General features: G+C 42.4%; 1 protein-coding gene across 11 annotated transcripts in view; it reads right to left on the bottom strand.

The window, feature by feature from the left end:
- Nucleotides 1–15286, bottom strand: part of APBB2 (amyloid beta precursor protein binding family B member 2) — a 359532-nt gene that overhangs the window by 84484 nt on the left and 259762 nt on the right. For 8 of the 11 annotated variants that reach the window (XM_054688336.1, XM_054688339.1, XM_054688340.1 and 5 more), the window contains 3 exons: nucleotides 12325–12387; nucleotides 11854–11939; nucleotides 11700–11760 (listed from right to left, as the gene is read on the bottom strand). In XM_054688336.1, coding sequence (XP_054544311.1) covers nucleotides 11700–11760; nucleotides 11854–11939; nucleotides 12325–12387 — 210 coding nt within the window. The remainder of the gene's footprint in view (nucleotides 1–11699; nucleotides 11761–11853; nucleotides 11940–12324; nucleotides 12388–15286) is intronic. The other 3 variants (XM_054688343.1, XM_054688342.1, XM_054688341.1) reach the window with 1 other exon arrangement.

The raw sequence follows: 15286 nt of genomic DNA on the forward strand, positions 1-15286 counted from the left end.
ATGGGATCTTGCCACTCACCCTCAAGAAGTGGGGCCAATTTCCTCACCCTTGACTCTGGGCTGTGCCTGCTCTGATCAGTAGAATGTGGTGGAATGATGTGGCCATCTTCAGGGATAGGCTTATGTATCTTACCTGGTGGCTTAAGTTTCCTGCTTCTTGGAAGTCAGATACCATGTGAAACATATACCTGCCTACCCAGACACCACCACTGCGAGCAGCCCAGTGGCCACCATACAGAGAAGCCCAAGCGACATGGAAAAGATGAGATTCCCAGAAAAGAGAGAGAAACCAAGAATCCAAGAATCACAGAGCCAACAGGGAAGTGGGGGAAGCCATCTTGGAAGTGGCTCCTTCAGTCCAGCTATTCCAGCTGCCTCCCAGGGATCAGAAAGGAACTGCACCACTGAATCTCCCCAAATTTCTGAACTCACAAAATCATGAGCACTTTACAGGTAGATTTTTTTTTCCACCCTGGCCTCCTCCTCAGCCTACTCAATATAAATGAGGATGAAGACCTTCATGCTGATCTACTTGTGACTTTCTTAGCACTCTTCTCTAGTCTACTTTATCGAAAGAATGTATATCCTATAATACATGTAACATATGAAATATGCTAACTGATGTTTACGTGACCAGTAAAGCTTCCACTCAGAAACAAGCTATTAGTAATTAAGTTGTTGAAAAGTCAGAAGTTATATGTGGATTTTTGACTACAATGGGGGGGAAGAAGGGGTGGGTATCCCTGCTCCCCATGTTATTCCAGGGCCAACTGTAAATGGTTGTGGGAAGCTGCTGAGGGGGTCACAGAGCACTTACAAGTAGAAAACAAAGATATTAACAGTGCTGGACAAATTCACATGAGCATCATCTTAATAAATCTCTGTTCTAAAACCTTTTGCAGACAACGAACACAAATTTACATATGAAATTATGTTTGAATCTTCTGTACTCACATTTATGGAATGGGAGAGCTCACTAAATCCTGTTGCTTTGCAAGTAAAATACAGGGGAACAAAAATCTACTATCCTCAAATATACCTTTGGCCAAAGCTAGATTTTAGGAAGGGACTCTAAAGTTTGGGTAGTGGCTGCTTTGGATATTTGTATCTAAACTTCTCTCTGTAAGAGTCTATCTATTCCAGGTCTCCCATGGTGGTGCAGCGGTTGAACGCTGGGCTGTGAAGCTGCCCGCAGCTTCTGGAGCATCAGTTCAATCCCCGGCCACCAGCGAGGGTCCCACATGGCACAACAGACCTCTCCTGCCATGCACGCTGCTCCCCTCAGCAGTGTATTTCGTCAGTCTGCCTGTTCTGTTCCCCACTCTGGCTATGGTGAATTCTCTCACCCTCCCGCGCTTCTGACTGTACCCAGTGCTTGTATAAATAAATAAATAAATCTTAAAAAAAAAAAAAAAAGAGTATCTATTCCACGAAGATCTAATCCCTCATCTCTCTTTTTGCACACAGCACTCAATTGCCATCTTGGTAATAACCAGTTGGGTTCATTTATGTGACTATTGATCTCCCATTTCATTTCTGGAAATAGAGCAGAGTAGGGTGCAGGTTTCATTCCCTAAACATACTGACTTGAAGTTAGGGTAATACAATCTTTCTCAAGTTACCATGGGTATTTATTTTGATAAATCCATCATAAGTTGAAGATATCTTAAGTTGAAGATGCATTTAACATACCTAACCTATGGGACATCACAGTTTAGCCTAGCCAAACTTAGGCTCAGAACTGACATTAACCACAGCTGGGCAAAACCATCTAGCACAAGACCTGTTTCATAATAAAGTGTTGACTAGTTCATGCAATTTGTTGACTATCGTACTGAAAGAGAAAAAGTTGATAGAGTATCCACTGTTCATCTCCATGATCATGGGGCTAACTGGGAACTTTAGTTTGCTGCCACTGCCCAGGATCGTGAGAGAAGCTATGTCACCAGCCGAGGAAAAGATTAAAATTCAAAATTTGAAGTATGGTTTCCATTGAATGTCTATCGTTTTACACCATCATAAAGTTAAAAGACTGCAAGTCGAGCTATTGTGAGTTGGGGAGCCTCTGTAAGAGCTAATGCATAAAGAATGTTTATCATGTGCCAGTGAGGATTCCAAGCCCTTGACATATAACGTATATCCATAATACACCAACTCATTGTTCACAATGGCCATGTGAGATAGGCACTATTTTTATTTTCATTCTACAGATGAGGAACAGAGGGGCTCAGTAACTTTCCTGAGGTCACCCAGCAAGAAGGCATCAGAGCCTGAACCCAGGAAGTGTGAGTCCAGAGTCATGTTCTTAATCATCTTAACATACAGCTTCTCCTTTAGCATTAAGCATTCAATAAATGTTTTTGACTCAATTAATGAATCAATAGCAGAATACAAATCCAAATTTCTCCTACAGATCAAGATTTCTGAAAGAAAAAAACCTGTGCCTCACAAACAAAATCAATTATAAGAGCTACACGCCAACATAAAATCCCATATAAATGCTAAGTAATGATAATGAATTTGCTACACAAACCAGAAATACATCTGAATGAGAAGAGATACTCCCTACCCCCTTCTTGTTTATCTATTAGTGCTAATCTAGTCAGTAGCTACTAATATAATTACTTCATGAAAATCTATGTTAATAGGAACCAAGGGAAGGCACAGATAAATAAAGCTCACAGACGAGTATTAGAATCTCACATTCACTCACCATTCATTGCAGAAAGTTCCTCTACCAAACCTAATGACCCACTGATCTGTATCTTCCCCTTCCCTTTCTCTCTATCTGGGGCAAGTTATAACAAAGGGGTAAGGAGACAAGCAAAGCTTTCACAAAATTCAGTATCTGGAGAAAAATTCCCAAAGCAGCTAAGAACTGCTTGCAAATGCTATAACAACTAGAAAGTACAAGGCATGGAATAATATGCAGTGTCCTATTCATCAGGTCGCAAACATTTCAGTGCAGTGACTTAGGTGTTATATGTGGACCAGCAGCACCAGCATGGCCTAAAAGCATAACAGAAATGCAGTCTCTCACTCAATTCTATAACAACTGAAGCAGGACTTGCCAACATGTGCAGGAAATCAGAAAGAATTGCAAAGGATTGGACCACGTGAGTCTGGAGAGGATGAAAACAAAGGGAGGAATCTTCCCTCAAACAAGGTGCTCCTATTCCCTTACCATCCCTACCACCGACATCTCTGCTACCTCCACCCAAAACATCTAGGCAGCCCAAGTGACCCTAAGAGCGGGGAAGCAATAACTGGGGCTGGGTAGGGGTGTCACTTTCTTGGGTCTTGGAGTCAAATGCATCCGAGTTCCAGTCTCAGTGCTGTGTGATAAAACCAATTATTTTACCTGTTCCAAGCATCCATTCCCCTTCTGTCATATGGGGGAATTAACCATGGTGCCTTGTGTTTGCAGGAAAATTGCAGCATTTGCCAACTTCTTTGAAGATGTTGTTTTCAATACAGTCCACAAGGGGGCAGAACATCTCCTTTACAGAAGTCCAAGTGTCGTGACACAAAGGATGGGCAAGAACTCTAAGAAACTAGTATGGATCTTTCAAAGCACCAAGGTTTGTACAACTGACCTATAAAATTTTACTTTAGTCTTGATCATTCTAACCAAGCATCTGGCCAGCAACATGCTACATGCCATGAGAACAGGAAGGTGCTAAAGGGCTAAGTCTGGACTTTAAAGTGTTAAAGTAGGATAAGCCTAGGGCAGACTGTAAATCAGGGAAACTTTGAAATGCAAGCTACCTGTCCACCCAAAGGTGGCAAGAGGTTGCCTCACTAACAAATGAAACACGAGAGGCAATGACCTACAAAAGGTTTGAATACAGACATTTTCAAAACACTCTCACATGGTAAAGTGGTTCAGAATACACTAAGGAAAAAAAGTGATTAGGGAAAAATATTTAATAATAATGAATACATTTTTAAATTTAAAAGGCACAGGGACTGAAATACAATGTGGTATCTTGAAGTAGATGCTGGAACAGAAAAAAGACATTAGAAGAAAAATTGGTAAAAACAGAATAAAGTGTTAACAGTTTTATCTTACTGCTAATTTGTTAGTTTTGACAGATGTACCAGTTATGTAAAGCAGGACATATGGGGAAGCTGGGTGATGGGTATATAGGGAACTCTACTATCTTTGTAACTTTTCTGTACATTAAAATTATTCCAAAATAAAAGTTTTATTTAAAAAAATATATTGGAAAAAAAAACAACAACCCAGCTAAGAATGGATAAAAACACACGATTCATATGAAATCTCCTGTCTCAATCATTTAAGGAGGGGAGATTTGAAGCAGGAGTACAGCTCGCATGCTATAAAGCTAAGATGAGTAAGAACGAGTAAGCCTGGAGTGATGGTCAGTGACAAGGAGAGGCAGTCTAGGTTATCAGTGATGGAATTACATGCTGTTGAAGCCGGGGCGAAAATCAATTTTGCAATAAGTGACAGAAGCCATAAACGCATAGCCTTTGACCTGAGAATGCCAGTTCTAACAACTGATACCAAAACAATCATTTCAAAGAAAAAAAATCACCTATTTTATGAAGTTGTAGCTGTACTCTGAGAGGAATACTTTTAACCTGCTTATAGCTACTGAGTGCCTGGGCAGATTACGGTGCTATCACTTAAATGGAATATTGTAAAGGAATCATGGATGACAAGTCTGAGAATTGTGGACAGGGATATGTGAACACATTTTAAAAGAGCTCACTACAAGCACTGTAGCATCTTAGAGTGTTCCTGAAAGATAACAAGCCATTAGTGGGAAAAATAGGAAAACATAAATAAGGTGTAGAACTTAGTTCATGATATTGTTGTAGGACAGCCCCGATATTGAATGGGTTCCTGGCTGTGGGTCCTCACCCACGCGCTTAAAAGGGACTTATTAATACTCCACTACAGACACACACAAAAGGTTAATAAAAGGTTTATTTACAAGGGAAAAGAAAATAAGGAAAATGTGCAACTCAGGGAGAAAATAGGGAAATAAAGTCTTTAATGCGTCCTACCCGATCCGACGGCCTGGAAACCCAAAGTCACTCTCAGAGCTGGCCGGACGCTGAGAGCTGGTGGAGAGCCAAAATGGGGGACCCCCCCAAAGCCCATGTGTCTGTCTTTATACTCACTTGGCTGCTTAACCCCACCCCCAGGTCCCAGCCACCTTCCCTTTGGTGGTGATGGGATTTGGAGTTCCCAGTGTCCTGATGGCTTTGGCCTGGGGTGGGGGTGGAGTCCACAAAGCCTGTATGGAATTAGCTTTAGGACATCCTTTCCCCCTAACAATATGACATCAATTTAAGTTCTTAGTTTTGAGAGATAATGAAGACCTTCTTTTTAGGGAAAGCTAGCTGGGGGATAGGGGATAATACAATCTTTGTAACTCTTCTATAAAGCTATCATTATTTTAAAATAAAAAGTAAAAGAGCTCAGAGTTATACACAAACTCACATACATGCTACTAGCAAATATAAAAAATACTGTATAGAAAATTAGGTAGAGTCAAAAAAAACTTTCAGAGTTATAAAAACACTTTGGCGGATGGCGGGAAGGAGGGAGGAAAGGGTGAGAGAGAGAGAAGAAAAAAAGTCATATTCTGTGGCCTATTTCTATTTAGAAACCTTACTAAAACCTCAGCCTGGCTGCGAGGATTCCAAAGTAAACAAATCCTGATAGCCTAAAAATGATTTTTATTTTTGCAGCATGTAAATTTCATTTTAGGGAGTAAGGAAAACATTTTCTGTAAGAATCGTTTTAGTTATCATTCCTCAGGCGCTGGATCTGGAATTCCACGGCACATAAAATTAAACATTTTTTTTTTTCTTCCTAAAGAAAAGATACTGTTTGTTTATTTGGGCGGGGGCACTCAGTTTCCTGGGTTATGACAGACTGCAAGAATGTAAAGTGTTGGGGCCTCCCCGGTGGCGCAGCGGTTGAGCGCTGGGTTGCAAAGCTGCCCGCAGCCTCTGCGGCGCCTGTTCGATCCCCAGCTGCTCCCCGGCCACCGGAGGAGGGTCCCACATGGCGCGCAGACCTCTCCTGCCGCCCATGGCTCGCAGACCTCTCCTGCCGCCCATGGCTCGCAGACCTCTCCTGCCGCCCGCTGCTCCCCTCAGCAGTGCGCTTTGGTCCTTCTGCCTGCTCTGCTCCCCGCTCTGGCTCTGGTGAATTCTCTCACCCTCTCGCGCTTCTGACTGTACCCAGTGCTTGTATAAACAAAACAAACAAACAAACAAATAAATAAAACATGCCTCTATAAAAAGAAAAAAAGAATGTAAAGTGTTTTCTAAAGAAGTAAAGAATTACCACTACAAAGGAAGCTTGAGCACCCAGAAAATCTAGGTCTTCCACTTTTTTGCTTCTTAGGTGCCCTTGGTGACATTAAACTAGATGAGGTGTGACCAAGAAGGTGGACAGGGGAGGGCAGAGGGTGCTGGCGACCGGGGCTTCTCTAAAGTGGCTTCATTGGAATCAGTTTCTAAGCTCACTGACTTCTTCAACCTTGGTTAAATGTAATTTCATTTAAGGTCAGTGGATGATTTTGAAATAGTTGTAATGCTGAAAGAACATCTTGGCCTTGCCCTGCAGGGCTTCCCGTGGCCTACACTTCCACAGGAGTGTGGGATTACCCTGCATCCAGAGAAGCAGGACCCCTTGGTTTCCTCAAAGGGACATGGACCCTTAGAAGTGGCTATACAGCTGGAGACCTGTCAATCACCAGCAGTGTAGGTTAGCTCCACTCTAGGCCCCAGCCTTTTTCCTGGACAAGGCCCAACCTTCATCCGAGGACTGGCTGAAACTACACCATGGAGGGGATGGTCTGGAAAAACCCCAGCCTGTCCCTCCCACATCCACAGTCTAGCATTCACCGCTGTCTCAAGTAGCCCAAGAAAGCTGGTTGACACAGCCACAGTCTCCACCAATGAACTTTGCTTGGGCATTTGCCCTTTGCCTCTGATGTGCAATGCAATAAAATACCAACAGCAAACCCCACATTTCTCTGTATCCACATGTATTTGGAACATTACTGAAGCCACTGACCACCTGATTGGATGGTGGCCCCTCCTTCAAACTCTTACTGAGAATTTTCTTTCGACAGTCAAGTGAGCCTGGACACCAAATGGCTGGGATTCAAATCCTGACTCTCCAACTTACTGGCTGCAGGGAGTAAACTTCAGTTTCTATGCCTCAGCTGGCCTCTCCTACAAAATGGAGGTAATACTTGGCCCACTAAATTTGGGGGGATGAGAGTCATAGGAATACTATCTTTAGAGGACCAAGCTTGGCAAAAAGTCAGCGCTCAGTAAATATTGCTACAATTATTTTATAATGAAGCACTAGAAAGCCTGTTATGTTCCATTATGAACTGGGATGCTTTTGCCTGATGACACATTATGATCATTTAGAGCAGGTTCTGAAACTCTCTGCCCCTCCCAACATGGGGTCCTCCATGCTGACTGGCCTTCTACAGTATGGGGAACCTTTGGAGTCTAGGGCCGCAGGGGGGTTGTCAGAAATATTTGTAGTTTGCAAAAGACTGTTCAAGATTCCGAGGTGTGCTTCCAGGGTTCACACTGCTCCCTCTCAAAGGCTCCATGTCAGTGATCACCAAGAGGCACAGAAAGGACCCCTCTGAGTGTGCAGAGTCCTGTGATCTGCAAAGCTGGGTTTTTTCCTTCCCCAGCAGATCTGTCCCAAAGCCTATTGTCCCAGAGCAGACAGGTGCACTGGCTCTTCCCTGACACTTCCTGCATTTTTTTTTTTCTTTAAAGAAACATTTGCTCTTATGAAAGTTTTCCAGGCTCTCGTATGGGACAAAGTAGGTCATAAAATAAATAATATGTCACACATGCTTTTTTTGTTTAGAACTCAGTATGGCTTCAGGTACTTATGATAAAGCTGAGCCTCCTTATCAACAGGAACAAATTCATTATAGGAGGTGCAACAGACAGGCTGGCAGCAGAAAGGGGGCAGATAAGGAATTCAGTCAGCACTGAGCTGGGAGGAAAAAGAGAAAGCACTGACTATGGTAATATTTCAACCAGGCCTTCCAGCCCTGTTATCAATTCCTTCTCCATTCCAGGAATCACACTCCCTGTCCACTCTTATCAATTTCACACCTGGCTTTAGAGTCATCACTGCCCCAGCCCTTCTGGGGGTAGAAAGACGCAGCTGCCTGCCATTCACCCCTCCTCCTTCAGTCTTTGCTGATAGCCCTTGTAAAACACCTGGTAGCAGAGCAAATTATTCACAGCCCACCTCCCTGGTTCTGAGTGCTTCCATTCCTTGCCATAAAATTTATCTTTAAAGGCCAGCGTGTTAGCAGCAACCCAAGGACTTGTGCAAAATGCCACTGGCTGGAAAGTGACTTTACCCTACCAGACTGTATGAGACGGATGCTGAGTGCTTCATCTAGTTTTTTTTTTTTTTAATTGATGTCACATTGGTTTTCAACACTGTATATGATTTAGGGGTAAAAGTCCACACCTCCTCAAATGTTAGACAACCCATGGCAACTCAGCCATTTCCGGTGAAGGAGCCACGGGCTTGAAGCAGTGTGATGGTTCCCACTTAACTACAAAAGGAGCCTCTTTGCTCTTTTATTCACAGCCACAGATCTGGTCTGGGATTCAGACAAAATATAAAAGGATTTGGTGGGGCCTCCCCGGTGGCGCAGCGGTTGAGCGCTGGGTTGCGAAGCTGCCCGCAGCCTCTGCGGCGCCGGTTCGATTCCCGGCTGCTCCCCGGCCACCAGAGGAGGGTCCCGCATGGCGCGCAGACCTCTCCTGCCGCCCGCTGCTCCCCTCAGCAGTGTACTTCGGTCCTTCTGCCTGCTCTGCTCCCTGCTCTGGCTCTGGTGAATTCTCTCACCCTCCCGCGCTTCTGACTGTACCCAGTGCATGTATAAACGAAACAAACGAACAAATAAATAAATAAATAAAAAACATGCCTCTATAAAAAAAAAAAATAAATAAAAGGATTTGGAAGGCTCTCTTTCATCTCCACTGTATAGGGAGGGAAGGGAAATGTGGGAAGGAGGTTGGAGAGGACAAGATACAGTCTATGATGGGGAGTTTCCAGGCCAGCAACATAATTTGCAAATGAAAATGAAATATGCAAAATGAAAATGCAGGGCCTCTTGCCCAAAAAAACTGGGGAAAAATGTACATACCTTAATTAAAAAATACTTCATTGCTGTAAAAAGTGTTAAAACATACAGCATTTTCCTTTCTTCTGTCAGCCTTTGGGTCTCTTCTTGCAAACTCCTACTAATGTTAATATCTTGACCTCTTCCCATAAATCATAAATATTTCTAATGGCATCTAGAATCCTTTCCAGAAGGTTTTCAATTTGACCTTGCCCAGATCCATGAGAGGAATCACTCTCTGTGGCAGAGATAGCCTTATGGCATATGTCTCTTCTCAATGCCTGGATCTATGGGCTGCAGAATGGATGCTGCATTAGCAGTTATGAAAACAATATAAATCTCCTTATATGTCACTATCAGACCTTTGGGTGACCAGGTGCATTTCCAGTATTTTTAGAAGAATCTTAAAATATTAATATTTAAAATATTCAGTAAACAATGTTGTCAACAGATATGCTGTCCTTTGAACTTTGCTTGTTCTTCTATTTATAGATCACATGCAGGGTAGATTTAGCATGATTCTTAATGGCCACAGGAATTTCAGAGTGTTGAATGAGCACCGGTTTCAACTTAAAGCCATCAGCTGCATTATCAAGAGACTCAGTCTCTCTTGTGAGGCTTTGAAGGCAGGTACTGACTTCCCTCTAGCTATGGAAGTCCTAGATGGCATCTTCCAATAGAAAACTGTTTCATCTATATCGAAATTTTGTTGTTTAGTGTAGCCATATTCATCAGTTGTCTTAGCTAGATCTCCTGGATAACTTGCTGGAGCCTTGATATCAACACTTGTTTCCTTACCTTGTATTTTAATGTTATACCGAGGACTTCGTTCCTTAAACCTAATGAATTAACCTCTGCTAGCTTCTAGCTTTCATTTGGCACCTTCCTTACCTTTTACACTTCCATAGAGTTGGAAAGAATTAGGACCCTTCTCTAGGGTAAGCTTTGAATTAAGGGAAGGTTATGGCTGGTTTGACCTTTTATGCACTAAAACTTTCTCCTTGTTACCAATAACACTCTTTCATGTCTTATCATTCATATGTTCACTGAAGCAGCACTTTTAACTTCAAGAACTCTTCCTTGGAATTTACAACTTGGCAAACTGTCTGGTGCAAGAGGCCCAGCTTTCCCATTCTGGCATGGGACATGTCTTCCTTACTAAGCATAATCATTTCTAGCTTTTGACTTAAATTGAAAGAAATAGGCCTCTCCCTTTCCCCGGAACACTTAAGAGACCACTGAAACAGGGTTAATTGGCCCAACTTCAGCATCTCAGAATATAGGAGGCTGGAGGAGCAGGAGGGATGTGGGGAAACATTTAGTTGTTGGTAAAACAGTAAGAACACACACATTTATCAAGTTCACTGTGTTATGAGGGTGTGGTATGCGGTGCCCCCAAAACAATCACTACAGCAACGTCAAAGATCACAGGTCACCAAACAGGTAGGTTTCCATTCCAGCTTTGTTTGTTACTCCATTTATAGAGAGTCGATTCCTGAAAAAAGTTGAAATACTACAAGAACGACCAAAACTTGACATAAAGGGAGCCTATGGAGTTGGGAAAATGGCACTGATAGATTTGCTTGATGCAGAACTGCCACAAATCTTCAATTTTCAAAAAGCACAATATCGATGAAATGCAATAAAGCTAAGACAATAAATACAACACGCTATGCCGTACTATGCTGCTTTCTGAGAAGTCATGGGGTATGCCCCACCCCCAGTCTCAGCTCCTCTGGAGGTGAAGGGCAGTAGCAGTATCACCAGTGGGGGCAAGAACAGAGGCCTGAGCAGGCCTGGTTTACCAAGAACTGTGTAGGGAGGTAGTGAAGTGACAAGACTATGCATAAGCCAAGGCTCCAGCCCCCTGGGGTATGCTCCACTGTCCCATTGGCCTTCATCGACAAACCACAAAGTCTAAGACAGAATTATGAAGCATTTCAAAACAGCAACCATGCAGCATTAATCCCAAAGAAGGGGGCCCTGGTTCTCAGTGCAGGGCTGTGTATACATGCTGGCAGCATGCCCATAACGCTCACCCTGTTGCTACCCCAGCAGAAGTCAGAAGCCAAAGTTCTTGCTCACTTTCCATCACCAAAAACTCTTTTTATACAGGGATGGTTTCACCCAGCATGGGTGTGAGGGTGCCCAGGAGGAGGTGAGTAGGAAGGGCCTTCTACTGTCTTTTCAGTGGCTCTTTCCATTGTTTTACACGGCAGTGCCTGATCTAGCTATAAAAGCTCCTCAAGTCCACCCATTGGAACAATAATTCTGACTTAGTACCTTGTGTAAAGAACTGATGTAGTGAGATACAAGCAGAGCCTTGATGATTACAGAAGTCCTTTCACAACTAACATGGCCTGGGGACTGACTTTGTTGGGGAGATTAGGAAGGCAAGAAGATCGAGGGATAATTACTTATTATGTAACTTTGAGTTGATGGTTTATAAAAACTGGGCTATTGTCCAAAGTCATTACTTTGAGGCATGATTATAACCTGGTAGCTGAAAGCACATTTCTTACAAACCTTGGCTTCTGGGTCACTGTTGATGCTACCAGAATCATCATCATCAGCATGTGGGGCATTTCTAGAAAGAAAAACAGAAAACTGAGCTTAGAATTTTATTGCAAATCCAGCTACATAAAGCCACCAGTTAGAGCAAATCCTTCCAGTGTCCTACCTGAGTTTCAAAGATGCGTAACGCAGGGTTGCTCCCTCAAACTCTTTTAAACTGGGGTCTGGGTTAACTGTGGCTGCATGCAAATCCTAGGGGAAAACAGAGCTCCGTTAATGGAGAAAGGGCCCATAATACGATTCCAAATACCAAAGGGCAGAGAAGTCCTCCCGTATGGACAGAGAGTACACGTGAGCTTAGGCAGGGGAAGGCATGCAAGGGCTGCTGGATGCAGATCTGTGCTAGCGCCCAGTCTTACAAGACAATGGGGAGTCTAGGGCAATCAGCCTGAAGTCAGTCATAATGAGAGACTCCAAAAAAGGCAACATGTGTGTGAACCAGTGATGCCTAGCAAGAAGCCCCATTACAACGTCCCTGCAGAATGCATGATAGTCACAAAGAAGGAAAAACAATACAGCCACAGCCATGCAAAAAGGACAAAATATTAAGTGATCTGAAATCTAACAGGATACTTGCCTTCCAAATGTCACTATTAATCTTTCCCCCATTCAGAACAGCAAAATCACTCCATGGCTGTTTCTAGACATATAATTATTCACATAGGAAAAAGCACATTGATTGAAAAAAAAATAGAAAGGAAAGGAAAAAAAAAAACACAAGACATGGTTGTTAGCATTAATATTCACAGGATGGGTTAGGGAACAAATTCACTCTAACAGCAACTTGTTAACACATTCTCTCTAGATCTAGATTGCCACTTGAAGACAGGGGCAGGAGGAACATGATGGAGCGATAATTATTTATCAAAACAAGTGACTACTGAACATTATTAGCCCACAATGAAGTTTTTTTTCTAAACATGTCTTAAAGCAAACTGTGCTTTGAAATATGACATGAATATCTAATTCCATAGTGACCTTTTTCTCTTCTATTAACCAAGCAGATCTGTTTTCTTGAGGTAGGGGAGAATTAAGGATAATAATTGTAATGTGTTGAATTTGAAAGCTGGGAATGTCCACGGCTAAAGGTATAAATATATGTATCTTTTATACACACATATATACACACACACACATAAAGCTGGGGGTCAAATTATTTTCACTTACTAGACAAACAAAAAAAAGAACAATGCAGGGGAAGACGTTAGCAAGGACATCAACATCTTGCTGAGACTTAATAGCTCTAAACAATCTAATGTGACTTCTCCTAATTCATTAAAAGCTCCATTTCCTTGCCACATTAACCTCTTCACAACTTAATATTTGATCACAAAAATCATCTTTTAACCATATCTGTGGACAAAGCATAAAACCCTGCTTTGTTGGTAGAACTCTTGCCATAGACCTTTGCATCTAAATCCTCTTTTCTTTCATCTCAGATAATAAGGAAATGTGTTTTTCTGTCTACCATATTGAGTGAACATTAAAATATTTTTCATCCAAGATTTGGAGAAACAAATGAAGATAATAAAACCCAGGGGCATCCTTGTGAATTTTTTCCACAGACTTGATAAGTAAATCTACTTTCTTAGATAATGATTCAATAATGGAAACTTCAATGAAGTAACTTTACAACTTAAGTTATTGGAAAATGAGAAGGGATACTGACCCAGGACTTTTGTTCACAATATTAATACAATTTTAAAAGCCACTCAAAGTAGAACACTGTTTAAAGGTCCTATGTGTTGAAAAACATGCTTAGATGACTCTAGGGGCCTAGGAGAGCTGAGCCAAATCACTGCAAATTTGGATCCAGCATCACAACTGCACAGGTGGTGTTGTTGCACCCCGCTTTTTTTTTGTGGGACCCTTGCCTGCGGCCAGGGAACAAACCAGCGCTGCAGAGGCTTCGGGCAGCCTCGCAGCCCAGCGCTCAACCGCTGCGCCACCAGGGGAGGCCCTCTTTTTTTTTTTTTCCAAAGAATTACTGCATGTTATATTTGTTCAGCAATTTTTTTTTTAGTTTTATTTATTTATACATACAAGAACTGGGGTACAGGTCAGAGGTGTGGGGGGTGAGAGGATTCACCAGAGACAGAGCAGGGAACAGAACAGGCGCTTTGTCTGAAATACACTGCTGAGAGAGCAGTGGGCAAGACAAGAGAGGTCTGCTGCTGCACCATGTGGGTTGCTCCCTGGCCGGGGATCTACCTCATGCTGCAGAGGCTGCGGATAGCTTCATAGGTTGCGTCTTAACCCCTTGCACCACCAGGGAGGCAGTTTGCTTTTTTGACACAAGCAACTGAACTGCAGTTTTTCAAAATAAGTAAGAACTTAGAACACTTAATTATTATTATTATTTTTTAAATAATCTCTCTCACTGAGTATGATATATTAATGTTTTATTGAGTAAAAAAAGCAGGAATGGGCCTCCCGGGTGGCGCAGCGGTTGAGCGCTGGGTTGCGAAGCTGCCCGCAGCCTCTGCAGCGCTGGTTCAATCCCCAGCTGCTCCCCGGCCACCGGAGGAGGGTCCCGCATGGCGCGCAGACCTCTCCTGCCGCCCGCTGCTCCCCTCAGCAGTGTACTTCGGTCCTTCTGCCTGCTCTGCTCCCCGCTCTGGCTCTGGTGAATTCTCTCACCCTCCCGCGCTTCTGACTGTACCCAGTGTTTGTATAAATAAATAAATAAATAAATAAATAAATAAATAAATAAATAAATAAATCTTTAAAAAAAAAAAAAAAAAAAAAAAGCAGGAATGCTGCCAATGTCGCAGCCCTCTCCTTACTCAGCCCCCGAAAGCAGTGAGTAGCTTCCACTGAGGAAAAGAGTAAAAACACAGGACAGTCTCATCCCTCAGCTGAGGGTACCTATGAACCCCTGAAATGTGTAAGGTTTGTGCATGTGTTTTCCTGGGGAGAAAAATATCCAACATTTGTCACATTTTCAAAGAGGCCAGTGACCCAGCAAGGTGCAGAAAGACCATTGTAAGGGTGTTGATAAATACGCATGATAAGGACCTGAAATATCAAATACAAAATAAAATGGCATGCTAGAATTTCTTTTCAAAACAAAACAAAAACCCAAGTCTATTTGGTCCCAAATCATCATCATTGTTTACATGTGAGTGATATTTGTTTTTCATTTGAAGAAGGATATCAGATGGTGAATTAGGAAGACTCAAGATAATTGTCTCTTGAGAAAATTAAAAAGAAAAGGGTGGATGTCTGACAAAAAGAATCTGAAATCATAAATTTTCCTCAAGAAGCACTGTGTTGGGGCTGGAGAGGGTAGAAGGAGAGTATTTTTAAATCAAGGATTCAGAAAAGCCATTAGCATTTCATTAAGATGGTTTCCTGCAAGCACGTGGTTTAAATTTTTAAAATCTATTTATTCTTTAGGTGTAGGGTCCCCTGTAAAGTAAAAGTTAATTAGAGTTGTAAGACTATAGGAATCTAGCTCTCATGCTTGGAAACACAAGTCAGCTGGCAAACCTCCAACAATCGCTTTTTACAGATTTAAATAAACAAAGGCCCTACAG

The sequence above is a fragment of the Talpa occidentalis genome, unplaced genomic scaffold (genome assembly GCF_014898055.3).
Source record: "Talpa occidentalis isolate TD23 unplaced genomic scaffold, MPIMG_talOcc4v2.1 talOcc4.6, whole genome shotgun sequence".
NCBI lineage: Eukaryota > Metazoa > Chordata > Mammalia > Eulipotyphla > Talpidae > Talpa > Talpa occidentalis.